The sequence below is a fragment of the Myxocyprinus asiaticus genome, chromosome 35, assembly GCF_019703515.2.
Source record: "Myxocyprinus asiaticus isolate MX2 ecotype Aquarium Trade chromosome 35, UBuf_Myxa_2, whole genome shotgun sequence".
Classification (NCBI taxonomy): Eukaryota; Metazoa; Chordata; class Actinopteri; order Cypriniformes; family Catostomidae; genus Myxocyprinus; species Myxocyprinus asiaticus.
The window spans coordinates 10,077,986-10,096,321 of record NC_059378.1 but is presented as its reverse complement, the minus strand read 5'-3'; the positions used below and the strand labels follow the sequence as shown (position 1 = coordinate 10,096,321).

Genomic DNA, 18,336 nt, shown 5'->3' with positions numbered 1-18,336 from the left:
CGAGACAAACAATATGCATGTAAACATGATTTTAGTGTGATAAAATCACTTATTAACCTTTTCTGTGTAAAGTTATAGCCAATTTTACAACTTTAATGCCATGATGATGTAGTCAACAACCCTAAAATGACTGTAAAAATGTCAATTTAAACAACTTTACAGCTCAAATAATACATGAGTTTTAACAGAAGAATTAGTATGTGCTTTAATAAAATTATAAGCTTCACATTTCTCCCTTTAAACCCTCCAAAAATTGGCCTTACTTTAATAGCAAGTGCCACATTTTGCTTCTTCTTTTATTTTATTTTTTTATAAAGTAAACGAGGGACGAGTCGAAATTAATTTTTGTGGTAATCAACATTATGCCAGAAATGCTGTTTATTGAACTTAACTTGTTTTGAACCAGGAATATTCCTTAGGGAGTATTGGAAGACACTATTCCACATATGAAGTGCGCTGTTTAGGTAGTACACAACGAGGCAGCTCACTAGGTTTTGGTGCATTCTATACTTCTATGGTAATGAAATGGTATTCCCAGAGTGCATATCCAGCCTGGCAACTAAAGACCACTAAAGCCTGCAGCTAAAAACCTCATTACTAATTTCTCCCAGATATTGATTACTATTGACATTTTAAAATACTTTAGCTTCATAGTATTCAACTGTGGTCACACAAAGGTTAAAAAAAAACACACAAAGGAAGTAGGGAAGGCACATCTTCCTAGACTGGAGTGCCTACAGGCAGACGTGGTAAGCAGACATAAGCCTGGGCATAAAGATTGATGTCCACAGGGTTTCCGTCAAGCCTGATGTCTTCCAGGGCCTTCCGTATGTAGTTTATGTCATGGGTGTTACAGAAAGTGTCTCGGCTTAAGCTCTGGATATTGTTGTTCTGGAGGACATATGAAGAGAAGGAGAGAAGCATTCAATCTCAGGAAATGATTTGTCAGTTGTGATTAGTAACTGCAATGAAAAGAGCAGGAGCTATTTTCTACCTGCAGGTGGAGTGCTCTTAGGCTCTCAGGTAGTGGTACAGGAATGTAATCCAATTTATTATTTGACAGGTACAGGAACTGCAGTTCTTTCATTTCCTGCTCAGGAGATAAAATAAGACACATTAGACACTAGCTCATTATGTTCAGTTTGTGCTGTGCTTGCCATTTGTCAGTGGAGGAGTGATTATTTGGTGAGCATGCAAATTGAAATGCACAAAAGTCCAGGGTAAAAACTAAAGTAAAAACTTCTAAATGAAAATACAAATTTTATGTATTAGTATTACACGAGGCACACACACACACACACACAAAAAAAATCTTAATCTTAATTTTTCTCTTATTGTCCAGTTTTTATTTTATTTGATTGTTTTAAACAAACTTCATCAAATTGTGTTAAAAAAAAAAAATTGCCAAAAATGTTGACAATTTAATTTTAGGGATAGTTCACCCAAAAATTTAAATTCTGTCGTAATTTATTAACCGGCAGGCTCACAAGAAAAAAATAATTTTCAAAATATAACTACACTCTTGACCGACACAAAATAGATATCGTTTGAAAGCTTAGAAGCTCTACTTTAAAATGCATGTAGGCAATATGACCAAAATGGAACAAGTGCTTTGAAATTTGCAGACAAATCAGAAGTTATCCATTTGGATAATTTATAATTTTTTTTGCAATGTACGTATTATTGCAATCAGTAAAAACATCAAACTCATCAAATAGCTATGTGTCATATGTTGTTAGAAAGCTTTGAAAAAGTAGAATACAACCAGCCTATTTGTTTTTCAAACAGACAGACAAAAATATAGCGAGTATAGCTAAGTACATGTCTTTAACATTTATCTTTCATGTGAACAGGTGTTTCTTTTATGCCACATTTGTTATGAAAAATAAACAGAACATAAAATATCATATACCATTACTTAGAAGAGGCGATTATCTTTCAAACAAGCCCACACACAAGGTAAGCGGATGCATATAATTAGAAAATTGACACGAAGCACAATGTGCACACAGCATCTGGCTATCTGGCATCTTGCAATCTGGCTGAAAACAGGTAAGCTGTCCTGGATCAGATGACGTCATCGGAAAAAATCATCCATATTTGGGCAGAGAGACATGTGATTGGTGTCTGTTACATATGGCCACCAGAAGATTCCGCCAAGTACATGACACATACTCAATGATGACTCAAATGATACAGAATGAAACTCATTCTGTGAAATCTCATTGCATGCTCTGCAAACCTTTAGTCATTGTTGTTTTTGCATGTGTAATTAGTTCTTATGTACAATTATTATGTTTTATTTGGAGAGGCTTTTGGACACTTGGAGAAATTTTTGTATACTAGGATAAATTATTTTTGTAATGCTATAACTTTTGATTGCTTTGTTGAATCAACACACAATTTTACTCATATAATTGGGAATAAAACAAAAGCAGTTTTTCAGAGCCACCTTATTTACATCCAGAGATATATAATGTCAAATCAGATACTCTCTAAGAGAGTTTCAGAATTTATCATAAATTATATCATTACAAAATTTTAAAAGTTTTCTTTACAATGATACCAAACACTTGACCCTCCTTTTTTGTTGTTGTTTTTTTTTTTGACGAGATATAAGCCTTTAATTTTGGGTATGCCATTGAAACAGGAAATCTTTAAAACACCATCAGCGCTTAAAGGGTTAACCCCTTATGTTGTTCCAAACCAATATGACTTTCTTCCATGGAACAACTGGAGATGTTAGCCTCAGTCACCTTTCACTTTCATTGTATAAAAAAGTGCAATGAAAGAAAATGGTGACTGAGGCTAATATTCAGCCTGTCATCTCCTTTTGTGTTTCACATAAGAAAGTCATACTTATTTGAAACAACATGAGAGTGAGCAATTGATGACAGAATTTTCATTTTTTGGGTGAATTATCCTTTTTATTCAATATATATTCTTTGAAAACAATACTTAATATCTTAAGAAATTTTGCTTCTGTTTTCAGGATGTTTAGATATTTTGTACTGAAAAACAAAATGTTTTTACAGCGCATGTGTACCTTAAAGCCCTCTGCATGGATGCCTGTACTCCTCAGCTGGTTATTGCAGACATCAATATGTTTCATGGTAGCTGGGAGTTCCGGGAGGGCCTGGATGTTGTTGTCAGACAGCAGCAGATCCTGAAGCTGAGGCAGTAAACGGAAAGCATCCTCGTCCACTTTACTAATCTGGTTTCCACTCAGGTCAATCCTCTTCATATGATCTGAGAACAGTGGCCAGAGAAACTCAATCAGGAGATTATGCTTCAAGGTTGTTTTCCATCGATTGCTTTATTTTTTCACTGACACATTTCATCAAGAGTAAGCCTCAGGAAAAATTAATAACAATACTAGCTAACTCTAGGCTGATTAACTTAAAGGTGCAGTGAGTAATTTATGCAACACTAGTGGCACCAAACATAATAGGTTAAATAATGACTGTTTTCATTTATATTCTATTTAGTCACAGACACATTTATCCATAACACCTTAAAGTAAATTTAAACTTTAAAATGCATTTAATCAGTTTGTGTTTTCCCTGGGTACCAATGAACCTGGTATTGCTAGTACCACTGTTTTACCAGTGCAACTTTAAAGGTGATGAGTGTAATTATTTTAGGCTTAAAATACTTTCTCCCATCCAAGCTTCAAGGCGAAACACTACTTAAGTAACCTCGATTTCTTGCATATTGCATACAAAATGTGACAATAATAACAAATCCAATTGAATGGCACACACTTTTGAAGGTAACTCGATTGCTCCTGTAACTGGTCTTCCCTTCACTCTGCGTTGTGTTTCGAAAAAGAAATCCGGACACCACAAATAGTAATCAAACATGCCTTTTTTTCATTCTGCAATAATAAAATAATGTGGAGTGAATATCTTATTTGTGGCCTTTCTGCAATATACTTGACCAACCTGCCAGCAGAAGTAATTAATAAAGCCACTCACTCCAACCACGTTTCACATACATTCACAAAATAACATTTGTGTTTCTTGAAACACTCCGAATTCATGTTCAAGTAACATTACATCCCATTTTCAGAACAAAAATGCATGTTTCCCTAATAAAACATGAATTGTTAGCGGAGCTACTGCAAAACTCAACTCTCCTCATTCGCATTAACCGCGAACTGAGCGAGAGCGCGGTCAGAACCTGAACATGAGTCTCTCTTAAAGGAGACATGCTCCATTTTCACTAGAGATCCACCCATAACAAAATGGAATAAAATCATTAATAACATTAAACATGAAGTGTGTATATATATTTTTTTCTTTTGCATAAAATTTACTCACACATAACAGAACATATATGAAATATGGAAGCATTTATATATATGTTTATATATTAATAATGAAGGTATTAAGGGCCTGGGTAGCTCAGTGGTAAAGACGCTGGCTACCACTCCTGGGGTTTGGTAGTTCGCTATTTCGCTCTAATCCCAGGGCATGCTGAGTGACTCCAGCCAGGTCTCCTAAGCAACTAAGTAACCCGGTTGCTAGGGAGGGTAGAGTCACATGGGGTAACCTCCTCATGGTCGCTATAATGTGGTTTGTTCTCGGTGGGGCGTGTGGTGAGTTGAGTGTGGCTGCTGAGGTGGATGGTGTGAAGCCTCCACACGCGCTATGTCTCCATGGCAACGTGCTCAATAAGCCACATGATAAGATGTGTGGGTTGATGGTCTCAGATGCAGAGGCAGCTGGGATTCATCCTCCACCACCTGGATTGAGGCAAGTCACTATGCGACCATGAGGACTTAAGAATTGGGCATTCCATATTGGGTGAAAAAAAAAAATGAAGGTATTAATATTCTAAAAATAATAATAATTTCAATGGGAAATAATACCAATAACTTTCCAACTAAAAAGAGCTTAACAGATTCAGAGCAATTTGAGGGTGATCAAGCCCCAAACCCTCTAAGAGAAGTACGATGCCATGTACACCATACCAAACTTGACCTTTTTCTGTTACATATGCTACTTTATACTTTTTATAGTATACAAAATTTTGGGAATTATACCCAAATGAAAAAAATTATAATAATAATATATAAACCCTCAGGCTCAATAGAGAGACTAAAAGAGACTTAAAAGTGACTCAGATTTCTTATTGAATCTATCAGATAGACTGGGCATTTTAAATGACTTTTGAACCATGGTCTCTATAAGACGATTGACTGACTTCACTACTCTACCAGCACGTGTTGTGATTCTGCCTTGTGTGTTTTCAGGACCTTGTGCCAACACATCTTCACAAACAGGTAAATCTGAACAGTGGGTATCTGGGTGGGTCAGGTCAGGTTGTGCAGCTAAGTTGTCACAATCAGAAGTGCTTATGTTTGGCTTTTCAGCAGGAAGCATCTGAATTTGATCATCTTGAACGTTACTGTAACAGTAAGTGTCATCACCTTCAATCACTCTTTGCTCCAATTTTTCATTCAAAGATTGAATCACTTTCATTCAATATCCATAAACTCGCTCTGTTTTCAGGTTCTCATCCTCCATAGAATCAAGGGAATGCTCACTCTGACCCTCACGCTCTAGATCTACTGAGCGATCAACAGTCACAAATCCACAAGATCTATCCTCAGGATGTTCCACAGGTAGGAAACTAATGTCTAAAAGCATGTTCCGATGCACCACTTTAGTGTGTCTTGTGTCGTCCTGTATCTTGTATATGTGTGTTTGGGGGTCTTTGTCGACAACGGTGTACACAGTAGGTTCCCACTTATCTGCCAGTATTCTTTTTCCTTTCTCTCCTTTATTGGCAATGAGCACTCGATCTCCCTGGTTCAGGTTAATTCCTTTGATCTTGCAATTATAATTCTCAGTCTGTCTCCGTTGTTCTTTTACAGAATGTTTCTGAGCAATGTCTGCTGCCTCATGAAGATGCAACATCAAATTTGTTATGTAACTGTTGTAATCAACTGTCACTGGATCTTTCAGCACCTGCTTGAACATCACATCCAAGGGTAATCTTGGAACACGTCCAAACATAAGTTGAAAGGGGGCATAACCGGTTGTCTCGTGAACTGTTAAATTATAAGCAAAGGTCAGAGTCTAAATTTGTTGGGGCCACTTGTCTTTAGATCTCAAGGGCAATGAGCGAAGCAAATTTCCCAGTGTTTGGCTGAACCACTCAGTAACTCCATTTCCCATTGGGTAGTAAGCAGTCGTTCTTGATTTGGAAACTCCAGACAGTGCCAATAATTCTGCAACAAGTTCACTCTCTAAATTTGTGCCTTGAACTGTGTGAATTCGCTCAGGAAACCCATACACACAGAACATATTATCCCAGAGCTTCCTTGCAACTTGCTTGGCTGTTTGATTCATGCTTGCAAAAGCATGTGCTAGCTTAGTGAAATGATCTGTTAAGATCAATACATCTACAGAATGTTGCTTGTTGTCCTCAGCACTCCAAAAGTCGAGGCATACCAGTTCCATGGGAGCAGTGGTTTGAATACTTTCGAGAGGAGTACGGGCAGATGGCTCAGGTGTTTTGGCCAGAATGCATCTCTTGCAAGATCTGATGTTTTCCTTTATTTCATACTCCATCTTTTGCCAGAAAAAACGCTGTCTTGCCAGGTGAATTGTTCGAGCTTGCCCCTGGTGACCTGCAAGGTCTTGTATACCATTCAGAGCTCTTTTTCTCATACTTTGAGGTAGGACATATTGATGTCTTTTCTGTTTGCTCAGGGGATCTTTGGCTACTCTGTACATTATTCCATCCTAAACTTTAAGACGGTCTCACTGTTTAGAAAGTGTCAAAGTTTTGGAATCAAATCTCTCTCTCTCTCTCTTCTTGAAGGATGCCTTTTACAGGTCACAAATGGCAGGACCTTGGAAATTATGGGATCAAGTTCTTGGCCTCTTTGCAACTCATCATGGGAGAACATAGGTAAGGAATCTTGACCAATAGCTGCGACCTGTTGGATAGACTGTATTAACTGGACTGCTCGAGCCGTTGTTGTTGCTCCCCAGTCATCCTGAGCTTTGCAAATTGCCTTAACTGTTGCTGAATCTGAAGATGCAGGGCACAGTGCATGGCAACTTGATCCACCTTCAACATGACTTATTGCTCTGTGACTCTGGACTTTCAAATGAAACACATTCTGTACTCCTTCTCCTTCTACAACATCAGCCTCTGTAAGTAAGTTACTGTAGTTTTCATTTATGAGTCTATGACTGACTGTTCTTGCAAAGGGATCTCTGCTAATTTATCAGCTACAATGTTCTTTGCCCCTGCGATATACTTAATGTCGAATGAGTAGGGAGCGAGTTTTGAAACCCATCTTTGTTTACAGGTGTCGAGTTTTGGTTTGGTCATGATATATGTTAATGGATTGTTGTCAGTCCAAACCGTGAAGCTATGCCCCTTGAGCCAGTGGCTGAACTTCTCACACACTCTCCATTTCAAGGCCAAAAACTCAAGTCTGTGAGCTGGGTACGTTTTCTGTGATGTGCTCAGAGTCTTGCTAGCGAAAGCGATGGGCCGTGCCTTTTCCTCCCCTGCTGGAACTTGGGATAGTACAGCACCCAACCCATCCAGTGATGCATCAATTGACAGAATCAGTGGTCTAGAGAAATCAGGATATGCAAGAACAACACGGTTTAACAGCTTCTTCTTAAGCATGTTAAAAGCAACATCACATTCTTCTGTCCAGTCATCAGGTTTTAGCTTTCTGAATGTGCCACCATGTTTTCTAGGTTTCACTTGGCCTCTTTTCTGAGCCACAGTGAGAGCAAAGAGTGACTTGGCTACAGAAGAACAGTGTAAAAGATGAGGTGAGGAGCAGTTTTTCCTTCTTCAGGTGAGGCTTTATTTTCCCCTCTTGGCGACACCACTTTACAGTTTACCTTCACACACTAAACTGACACTAACAAACACAGCTTTCATAAATAAACTTTCACTACTAGAAAAATCCTTGCTCTGGCTCGGCTCTGTCGTACCCAGTCTCTCTCTCGACTGAGTGTTGTGTCGCTCTATTTATGCCGCTCTCCCCGTGCTCACTGAAATTAGAGACAGGTGTTAGACATAATTTAGCTCAGGTGTAAGCGCCCTTACCGCTTTCTCTCTCCGGAGAGATGCTTGACCACGCCCCCGCTGCCACAAACAGTTAGGAATGAAGTGTTGATAGTGGAAATTCATTCCTAAAAATGACTTGATTCTTCGAGCAGACGGCGTGTAACCATCCTCCTCCATGAGCTGTGACTTTGACATTTTGGATATTACATCTACTTTTGATGCATCAACAGAAACTCCATTTCCATCGATAATATGGCCTAAGAACTTTACTGAATCATGTAAGAAATTAAATTTTTTGGGTCTCAGTTTTAGATGGTGAAGTTTAAGCCGCTGGAACACTATTTCCAATCTGTCCAATGCCTCTTGCTCTGTAGAAAGCAAACGCAAGCAAATCATCTAAATAGCAGAGCAGGCTGCTAAAATTCATGTTTCCAAAGATGCTGAGCATCATCCTCATGAATGAGGCTAGACTACTGCACAAGCCTTGTTGCATCCGACTGTATTCATGCAATCCCGTGGGGGTGATAAAAGTAGTGTACTTTTTGTCCTGTTCATTCATGGATATGTTGTAAGAACCGGAGATCAAATCCATTGTGCTGAAATAGTTGTTGCCTCCTAATGCAGCAAGGCAGTCAGACAGATGAGGCAATGGGTGAGCATCCTTTAGCATTCTCGCATTGAGCCATCTGAAGTCTGTACAGATGCGGAGACCACCATCTTTTTTCTACACCATTACCGGAGGTGAAGCATATTCACTGACTGACTTCCTAATTATACCCTGCTCCTCCATTTCAGACAACACTTTTCGTAATTTCTGATAATGGGCAGGAGGGATCCTCCGATAGGGCAGCTGGAAAGGTCTCTCACCTTTAAGTCATATACGATGCTCAAAGCCCTTATCTTCTCCAGTCTAGTGGGTGCTTAGAAAACACATTGTTGTAATCCTTCAATAGCTTGACAAGTTTTTCTTTGGTTGTATCATTAACTTTGCAAAGATCAATGTCAATCTCACCTAACCCAATATTTTGCAGCCTTTTCTTTAGGTTTGCAGCACTGGTTACAGTATGATGACTTGCTGAATTGACTTCTTCTATCTTTCCAGATCCCTGGAAGACTGTGAAGTCCTCTACAGCCAGTTTCTGATTCCTTTTGAGGGTGATTGGTTGGTCTGACAAATTTGTTACTTTCATGGGCACCAATCTGTCACCCCACACTGATGTTATCACACGACCCACCATGATGTTTTTTGCCATGGTCTGGGATGTTGTAGGTTCAACTAAGATGGTGCTCCCAAGAGACACTGGAGTGTTACTGGGAAGCCTTCCCCACACTAAGTGTTCTTGTTGGGTGACAAGAGGGACTGATTGATTGAGTTTGACTGTTCCGATCTTGCTGGGCATTTCTTCATGTCGCCAGCAAGTAAGGTTTGTCATAACATTCAGAAAGTGTTCGCATTTGGGGGATGACTGTGAAGTACTATGCGATATAAGTATCCAGTACTCATCTTCACTTTTCAACTGATGCACAATGTGTTTTATTAGGTTGGTGCCAAGAATGAGATCATCAGGTTGACCAGCAACTACGAGAACTAGAACTTGGCAACTGATCCCATACACTTTCATGCTGACTTCATACAAACATTTTGGGTGTGCTGTCTTTCCTCCCACACCTACAAGGACAACTTGCTCTGGTAGCGGTTTCTTTTCCAAGTGGACGCCTTCAGAAATCATCTTCCGTTCAGCTGCCTCACTCAAAGTACAGGCCATGGAACCGGTGTCAAGCATTCCTTTCAGTTGGAACTGATTATTTACAGTAACTGGAGTGTAGAATAAATCATCAAATGGCTCTACTCTGTGTATTTTGCGCTATAATGTGTACCATCAGATGCAGCGTCACGTGCATTTTCATACTGCTCCTGAAAATCTTCATCACATATGAGGGTTTCGTTGTCACCCACATGTCCCCTCTCCAAATGTGGGTCCATTAGTTTAACTGATCTGCCCCTTGCATTGAATAGCTGGACTGATGACTGGTCCCATAACTCAGGTTTGGGCAATCTCTTCTCCAATGGCCTTGTTCGAAGCAGGACAGACACAAACCTTCACGTATACAATGTGCCACGGTAGAATGATTGCTACCTCTGCAAACTTTGCAATGTCTCTTATTTGCATATCCCTGACTATGTGGGTCTGGCAGAGGAGCAAAGGTTTGTACATTTTGCTTCAACACACGATCAAGCAGACTGATAAGAGATTGCATGCAGTTCTCATTTGTTTGTGAGGAAATTTTGACTGGTACCTCACTCTGGTTTGTTGACAAATTTATGGGTTTGCATGCTGCTATGTCTTCTAAGGCAGGCATCTGCGCATAAGCAGACACATTTCTCACAGGGCCACAGCGATTAGAATTTGTCAGCAGTCTGGCTTTTATCTCGGTTTGATATTCATCAAGGCGTTTTTGTATTTCAGCTGCCGTCCACTTATCAGCAGTTTTGAACTTTAAAACAGCAGAGAGAGATTGATCAGGGCAATTCTTGACAAACATCATGGTTATCTCACGATTGGGATCTTCAACTCTCCGGCCCTGTCTCCTCAGACACTAGTCAGCCAAATCAACAACTTTGTTGAGACAGATCCAGTACTCCATAGCATTCTCTCCTGCTACAGGTAATGTACTATAAAAGTCAGCAAGTGGCATAGATGAATACGTTAAATCACTGAAGTGCTGTTTTAGTATATCTGTGACCAACCTGGGATTGTCTTCAGGTTTAAGGGAAGGGTTGCTACGAAGGGTTATCTTTATTACATCTCTAGCTCTCCCCATCAATTTTGATATAATCTCTTGTGACTGTTCAGCTAGAGGAACACCTCGTTTTCTCAGGTAGACCTCCATAAGCTCCTCCCACTCATGTACTGACAGCTTGTCAGACACATCTCTGAAGCAGGGAGGTTCCTTGACATCAGGCTGCATCACCAATTTCATTCCAGATAAACTGAAGTTTAGTGGGTCTGTATGTACCTGATCTGCTTCAACGCTCAAAGCTTGGGCATCTGTGTACTCATTTCCCTCACTTCTCATCTTTATCTGATCTGAAATGGACTGACCTATCTGCTGAGCAAGCTGTGTAATTAGATTGCTCAAATCAGCATTACCATTTTCTTGACTGCTGGAATGAGTGTTTCTGTTTGCATTAGTTTGTGGAGTGTATACAGTACAGTACAGGGGAATCTATATCAAAAGTTTTTCTGCATGGCGTCTGAGTAAACTCCCCATCATTTTCAGCAGTGTATGACGTTATGTATACTTATACTTATTTCACAGACAGATAAAGGCAGAAACAGTTAATAAAAACAGTAATATTTAAAAAGCAATTAAATATGTGAATAGAAAGTCCTTATTAAGTCAGTCCATTGCAATTTCAACCACTTTTCTTCTTTTTAACTTTTTCTGTTGGCAAGAACAGTCTGATTTTTAACCTGTATGCAATCTTTTGAAGTATAGTCACTTGATGTATGCACAGTCTAATTTCCAACTTTTTCTTTAACACAAGTATGTGCAATCTTCAAACCATCTGATATACAGCAACCCTGGCGACCAAACTGGTGTTGATCAATGGCAATCGATGATGATCTGCTTTAATCCGGGTTGCTGCAGCACCAATGTAACCGGTCTTCCCTTCATTCTGCATTGTGTTTCGAAAAAGGAATCCGGACACCACAAATAGTGATCAAACAGGCCTCTTTTTTCTTCTGCATGTATAAAAGAATGTGGAGTAAATATCTTATTTTTGGCCTTTCTGCAATATACTTGACCAACCTGCCAGCAGAAGTAATTAATTAGGACACTCACTCCAACCACGTTTCACATACATTCACAAAATAACATTTGTGTTTCTTGAAACACTCCAAATTCATGTTCAAGTAACATTACATCCCATTTTCAGAACAAAAATGTGTATTTCCCTAATAAAACTTAAATTGTTAGCGGAGCTACTGCAGAATCCACCCCTCCTCATTCGCATTAACCGTGAACTGAGCGAGAGCACGGTCAGAACTTGAACATGAGTCTCTCTAAAGGAGACATGCTCCATTTTCACTAGAGATCCAAACCTAACAAACTGGAATAAAATCATTAATAACATTAAACATAAAGTGTATATAATTTTTTTCTTTTGTATAAAAATTCACTCACACATAACAGAACATATATGAAATATGGAAGCATTTAAATATATGTTTATATATTAATAATGAAGGTATTAATATTCTGAAAATAATAACAATTTCAAAGAGAAATAACACAATAATACCAATAACTTTCCAAATAAAAAGAGGAAGGATTTTGCATAAAATTAACAAAACTTAACATCTGTTACATCCCCTCGAGTACTAAGGTTTGTAACTGCCACAGAAACACAAGAACACACATTATGCTTGACCAAACCATGCATTGGCAATGCGTTTGGCCAAGCGCTTGCATTAGCCTAAAGTAACTTTCTGGCCTTAATGTGCAGAGTCAACTATAAGTAAGCCATTTGTGGGTAGACGTCCCTGAAGGCTCTGTGGTAGTATTAAAACATCACTCTGTGCTGACACAACAGCATTAGCCCAACCAATGGTGTACAGCTGAAGTCAGAAGTTTACATACACTTAGGGTGAAGCAGGGGCGGACTTAGCACTAGGCAAAAGAAGGCAACTACCTAGGGCCCCCAGAAGCCAAGGGCCCCCATGCTTTTTTATTATCATTAATGCTAAATAATGTGTGCTGAAATTTTAAATATCATTGTTACAACACTGATATGATTGATATTGCTATTATATTCAGCACCATCAATGCAAGCAACCCCCTCCCCCCTCAGACCAGGCTGTAATGGAATATTCCAAGGTTTTATGCATCTACACAAGTTCATAAACAGGTGAAAGTGAGCCAAACCGCTCGGAGAGATTCATGTGATTTCACCATATACTCTGTTGCAAGTTACATGCTTAGCTACATTGTTGCTAGTTCAGATTGGTTTGAATTTGTGGAGAGAAAAAAATGCAACAGAATCGAGACTTCCTAAGGTAACACTGTCTTTCCAATGCATCAGATTGCTGCACAGCCTGCACTGCCACCTGCTGCTGCTTCCATGAGCCCAGCACTCACTATAGTCAACAATACACAGTGCCTGATGATGATTATGATCTGGGTGTTGACACTCATAAATAAAAAAAGTTTTTTCTCAGACTGTTGACTCGTTTTCGAGTCAACAGTCCTTATTGCTTATTGCCTTATTGCTTATTGCCTTATGCCTTATTTAGCAGCGTAATCTAGAAAATGTTTTAATGTTTTCAAATTTAAAAGTTGATTAGTGCCTTCTCAAAACATGCAAAGTCAACTTTTTGTATATTAATTTGGATATAGTTAATTCAAGGTCAAGTTGATGGAGGAAAATTGCATTAAGAAAGAGGGAGAGGGAGAAAGAAAAAAGGTATTGTAGTGGTATGTATTGTAGTTCATAGTAGCCAGATTGTGTTTTTTGTATAATGTGTTGTCATACATTATTATTCACTCCGGCACAACTAGGGATAAAGACACAACCACGGACACATTTTTGTTTGCTGTTTGAACAGTCTTGTGCTGTCACAGAGTCCGATGAGGTATGTCAGGACACTTATTGTATTTCAGCGATATCTTTCAGGACATAGTCATATTTTCTCCATACCATTCCATAAAATAATAATAATAATAATAATAATAATAATAATAATAATAATAATAAAGCATACAACACCTTTAAGAGAAAATCAATGTAAATATGTGTCATTGAAGAGGGCCCCATTCCTGTACTTTGCCTAGGGCCCCTAAATCGCTAAATCCACCCCTGGACCTCCACAAGTCTGGTACATCCTTGGGAACAATTTCCAAATGTCTGAAGGTACCACGTTCAACTGTACAAACAATAGTATGCAAGTATAAACACCATGGGACCATGCAGCCATCATACTGCTCAGGAAGGAGACTCAATCTGTTTCCTAGAGATGAACGTAGTTTGGTGCGAAAAGTGCAGCTCAATCCCAGAACAACAGTAAAGGACCTTGTGAAGATGCTGGAGGAAACAGGTAGACAAGTATCTATATCCACAGTAAAACAAGTTCTATATCGACATAACTTGAAAGGCTGCTCAGCAAGGAAGAAGCCACTGCTCCAAAACCACCATAAAAAAAAGCCACACTGTAGTTTGCAAGTTTGCAATTATTCTGACATTTCACATTCTTAAAATAAAGCAGGGAATGTTTTCTACGATTAAATGTCAGGAATTGTGAAAAACTGAGCTGAAATGTATTTGGCTAAGGTGTATGTAAACCTCTGACTTCAAATGTAAGTTTGGGAAGGAATATCTTTTTAATCGACAAGTGGTGGACGGGGGAGTGTTTGGGAAACCTGTTTCAAATAGTCATTATTTTTAAATTCAATTTGATGATGCTTACACTTTTAAAATAACTTTTAGACTTTTTAATAGCTAACTGTCAATGCAATTAATGTTAATCTGTGTTTGAAAAACAACCTCCAAATTTGCAATGAGAAGGAAAATTAGAGCTTTACTTAGATTAATGAAGTCCCTGGCCTTGACCTCTGTGATTATGTTGAAGCGAGCGTAGAAGTGTGTCGTGTCTTTGGGGAGAGGGGGGATCTGAGTCAGCCCTATGTCATCGCAGTACACACTGCCACTGATACACACACACAGCAGACAGGACGGCATCCCTGCAGTAGGGAGAGAGAAGACTGTGTTATGTCGTTTTAGGCCACTAGAGGGCGCAAAATAAAAAATGTATAACTGTCAACCAATGATTCATCTACCTAATCCTGTTTCAGGCCCAAACAGTCCAGGACCACGGAAGTCTAGAGTGGAAGGTGCAGGTGATTTTGTCGAGCGGGGTGGCAGTGTCACTTCCTCCACGTAGTTCTCAGGAGGGACTATAGCAGGTGGCTGAGTGACAGCTGGAGGAGGGGCCAGTGTCCCAACCTCAATCTGTGAGGAGTAATGACAAAACAGAACATAACAACATCCACACAGACAGTAAACAAGTAAAAAATGAGCTACTATTTTCTAAAAGACCCCATGAAATCAAAATTGAATCATCTTTGAGACTATCTCTACCATCTATATCCCTTTAAAGTCTACAAAAGCACACAAAAGTATAATAAAGTAGTCCATGTGTCTCCTGTGTCATATTCTAAGTCTCCTAAAGGTATGCGAGAAATTTTGATGAGAAACAACACGAATTTTAAGTTATTTTGCATTATAAATCTTGACATCTGTTGCGCATGAGAGAAGTTTTTCCCCAGTGGCACGTGAGAGAAGTTTGTCCACAGTGAACGCGAGTTCACGTGAGAACTCGAGATGTTTTTAGTGCTTAACAATGCAAGTTTTTGCGTGAACTTGCGTGTCGCTATGAACAAGCTTATCTAATAGAGCTCATGAAAGTGCAACGGACATCAAGATTTTTAGTGAACCATTGGTAACATTTTTGGTTGTTTCTTACCAAATTTTATTGTATGTTTTCAGAAGACTTGGAATAAGACGCACGCGCCGTATGGACTACTTTTATGATTCTTTTTTAAGCTTTAAAATACAGTAAGGCACTATCCAGTGCCTTAGTCACAGCAGTGTCATCTTTGACTTTTGATGGGAATGACAACGAGGCTGTGAGTGATAAACGTACAGTCTCTTCAGCTTTATACAGTGCATGCCATTGAAGAGATGTAAGTCTATCCCTAACAGCCTCGTTGTCATTCCCATTAAAAATCAACAATGGTGCTACCGTGAATAAGGTATATTGTATTAAAAGGCATTTTCCACATAAGAAAGAAAGTCATATGGATTTGAAAGGATGTGAGTAAAATATGACAGAATTAAAAATTTTTGGGTGAACTGTTCCTTAAAAATAACATAAACATTTACAATTTTCAGTCTTTTTCTTCCAGGAAAATAGACCAAATATTGATGACTCATCTTGTTTGCAGGGGCTTATGCAAATTTTTGTCCAATCCAGTGCTTTCTAGAATAAGATTTTCCCCTCCCCGTAATACCACCGGCCTCTGATTAGCAATGACAAGAAGCTGATATGTAAACAAAGGCTATTGGCTATTTAAAAAAGGAACAGATTTCAGTCGGAAAGGCACAACATTTTTTAAACATATTGAATGGAAGGGTTACATAACTGCTTCAAAGAACTATAGAGAAGTATTATGGTTAGTTGTCTTCCCCCATGCCCTTCAATTTAGCTCCTGCAACCTCACCTCTTCATCCAGGTCGTCATAATCATAAGTTTCTCCATAAGAATTCAGATCCCATGTGTCTGAGTCCACATCATAATTCTCCATGCCATATGCTGCAGGGTCCGACTCTACTGGAGCGGCACTGAGACTGAAGCCCATCAGGGTCAAAACTATTAAGGTGTCATACAGAGCCATCTATAGAAGACAAGGAGAATTACACTGTGTAACAATTATTATTATTATTTTATTTTTTCCTGGGTAGTAAGTGTTATTTCTTAATTGCTTATGCCTCAGAAGCATAGAAAATGGCTATTATTCCCCACAAACTTTGCTTTTGTGACCAGGACAGTGATATTTTGAAATGTACCTATTTCCAATGAGAAAACGGGTGAATTTGTGTCTTTTCGTTCACATAAAGTCAGAAAAAACAACAACATTTGAATCCAAATTAACATGTATTTATACTAAAGTAATATTCAAAGCCATGCTGGTCCATAATGGTAACAAGTACCCGTCTCTTCCCCTGGATCACTCGGTGCACCTCAAAGAGGATTGCAACAGCATCAAGACCTCGCTGTATGCCTAAAAGTATGATGAGTACGGCTGGGAGGTCATAGGAGACTTCAAAATGGTAGCATTCCTGAAGTGTCTCCAAGACAGTTTTACCAAGTTTCCCTGCTATCTTTGCCTTTGGGACAGCAGGGACATCAAGGTGCACTACCACAGGCGGGACGGGCCACAGCGGACCGAGTTCTCTGTGGGGAGGAACAACGTCAAGTGAGAGCCACTGGTGGACCCCCGGAAGGTGCTGATGCCACCACTGCACATCAAACTGGGCCTTATGAAACAATTTTTCAGCTCCAGATAAAGAGTCGGCAGCCTTCAAGTACCTTCAAGACTTCTTCCCTAAGCTGTCTGAGGCAAAGGTCAAAGCCGGTGTCTTCGTCGGACCACAGATAAAGAAGGATTTTGGATTCATATGTTGACTTTATGTGAACGAAAAGACACAAATTTGCCCATTTTCTCATTGGAAATAGGTACATTTCATAGGTACAGTCTTGGTCACAAAAGCAAAGTTTGTGGGGAATAACAGTCATTTTCTGTACTTTTGAGGCATTAGCAATTAGGAAATAACACTTATTACCCAGGAACAAAAATTGTGTTACATAGGATGGATGTACACATGGATGTACACATTAAATACATTGGTGTGGATTTATGATATTATGCAATAGGGTCTCATTTTGCATAAAACATGGAGTGTAAAGACAAGTTAATCCACATTACACCATTTTATACAATAAATTACTTGTTCAATTATTTGATAGGTATCTGAGCTTTCTGAAAATTTGCGTGACACTTAGCATTGCCCTCCTTTCTGTCTCTCAACCCAAGGATTTTATAACTGTCTGCAGGAGTTCTTAGTCTAGAGTCCTGGATGGCTGTCACACCAGTGTTTATTTAACCTTTCAGGGTATGTCTTTATGGTTGCCCAGACACACAAACCCTTAATAGCTACACACATCACTAATTACAGTTTGAGAGTTCATACACTTTAGACTAAAACCTGAGCCCCCCATACATTTTAAAACTTTTAAATGCATTTTCAATTCTGTGATAATGTGACTAGCATCTGTAATCTGTCATTTGGTTTTATGTGGACATGGAAGATGGACTTATTTGAAGTCTTCTTTAGAACCAAGACAGAATTTTTGAGTTTTGTTAAGAGTGTTTACTTTAGCAGCTGACTAGGTTTTTGAGCAAGAAAGTATGGGTTTTCCATACTGATAAATTCTTTAGAGTCACTATGAGATCAGAATATTGCAAAGAGGATCTAAAATCCACACTAATACGTTTTAGTTTGAAAATGCATCTTGTCAGGGGCCTGGGTAGCTCAGCGAGTACTGACGCTGACTACCACCCCTGGACTCGTGAGTTTGAATCCAGGGCATGCTGAGTGACTCCAGCCAGGTCTCCTAAGCAACCAAATTGGCTCGGTTGCTAGGGAGGGTAGAGTCACAT

General features: G+C 39.2%; 1 protein-coding gene across 1 annotated transcript; it reads right to left on the bottom strand.

Annotated features, from left to right (window-relative positions):
- Positions 1-720: 720 nt before the first annotated feature.
- On the bottom strand, positions 721-16,419 carry optc (opticin). The gene is made up of 6 exons (XM_051672739.1): positions 16,336-16,419; positions 14,893-15,064; positions 14,638-14,796; positions 3,047-3,249; positions 995-1,090; positions 721-891 (listed from the first exon to the last, which is right to left on the bottom strand). The coding sequence occupies exons 1-6, from the start codon at positions 16,417-16,419 to the stop codon at positions 721-723; spliced, it is 885 nt and encodes a 294-aa protein (XP_051528699.1).
- Between the last annotated feature and the right edge of the window lie 1,917 nt (positions 16,420-18,336).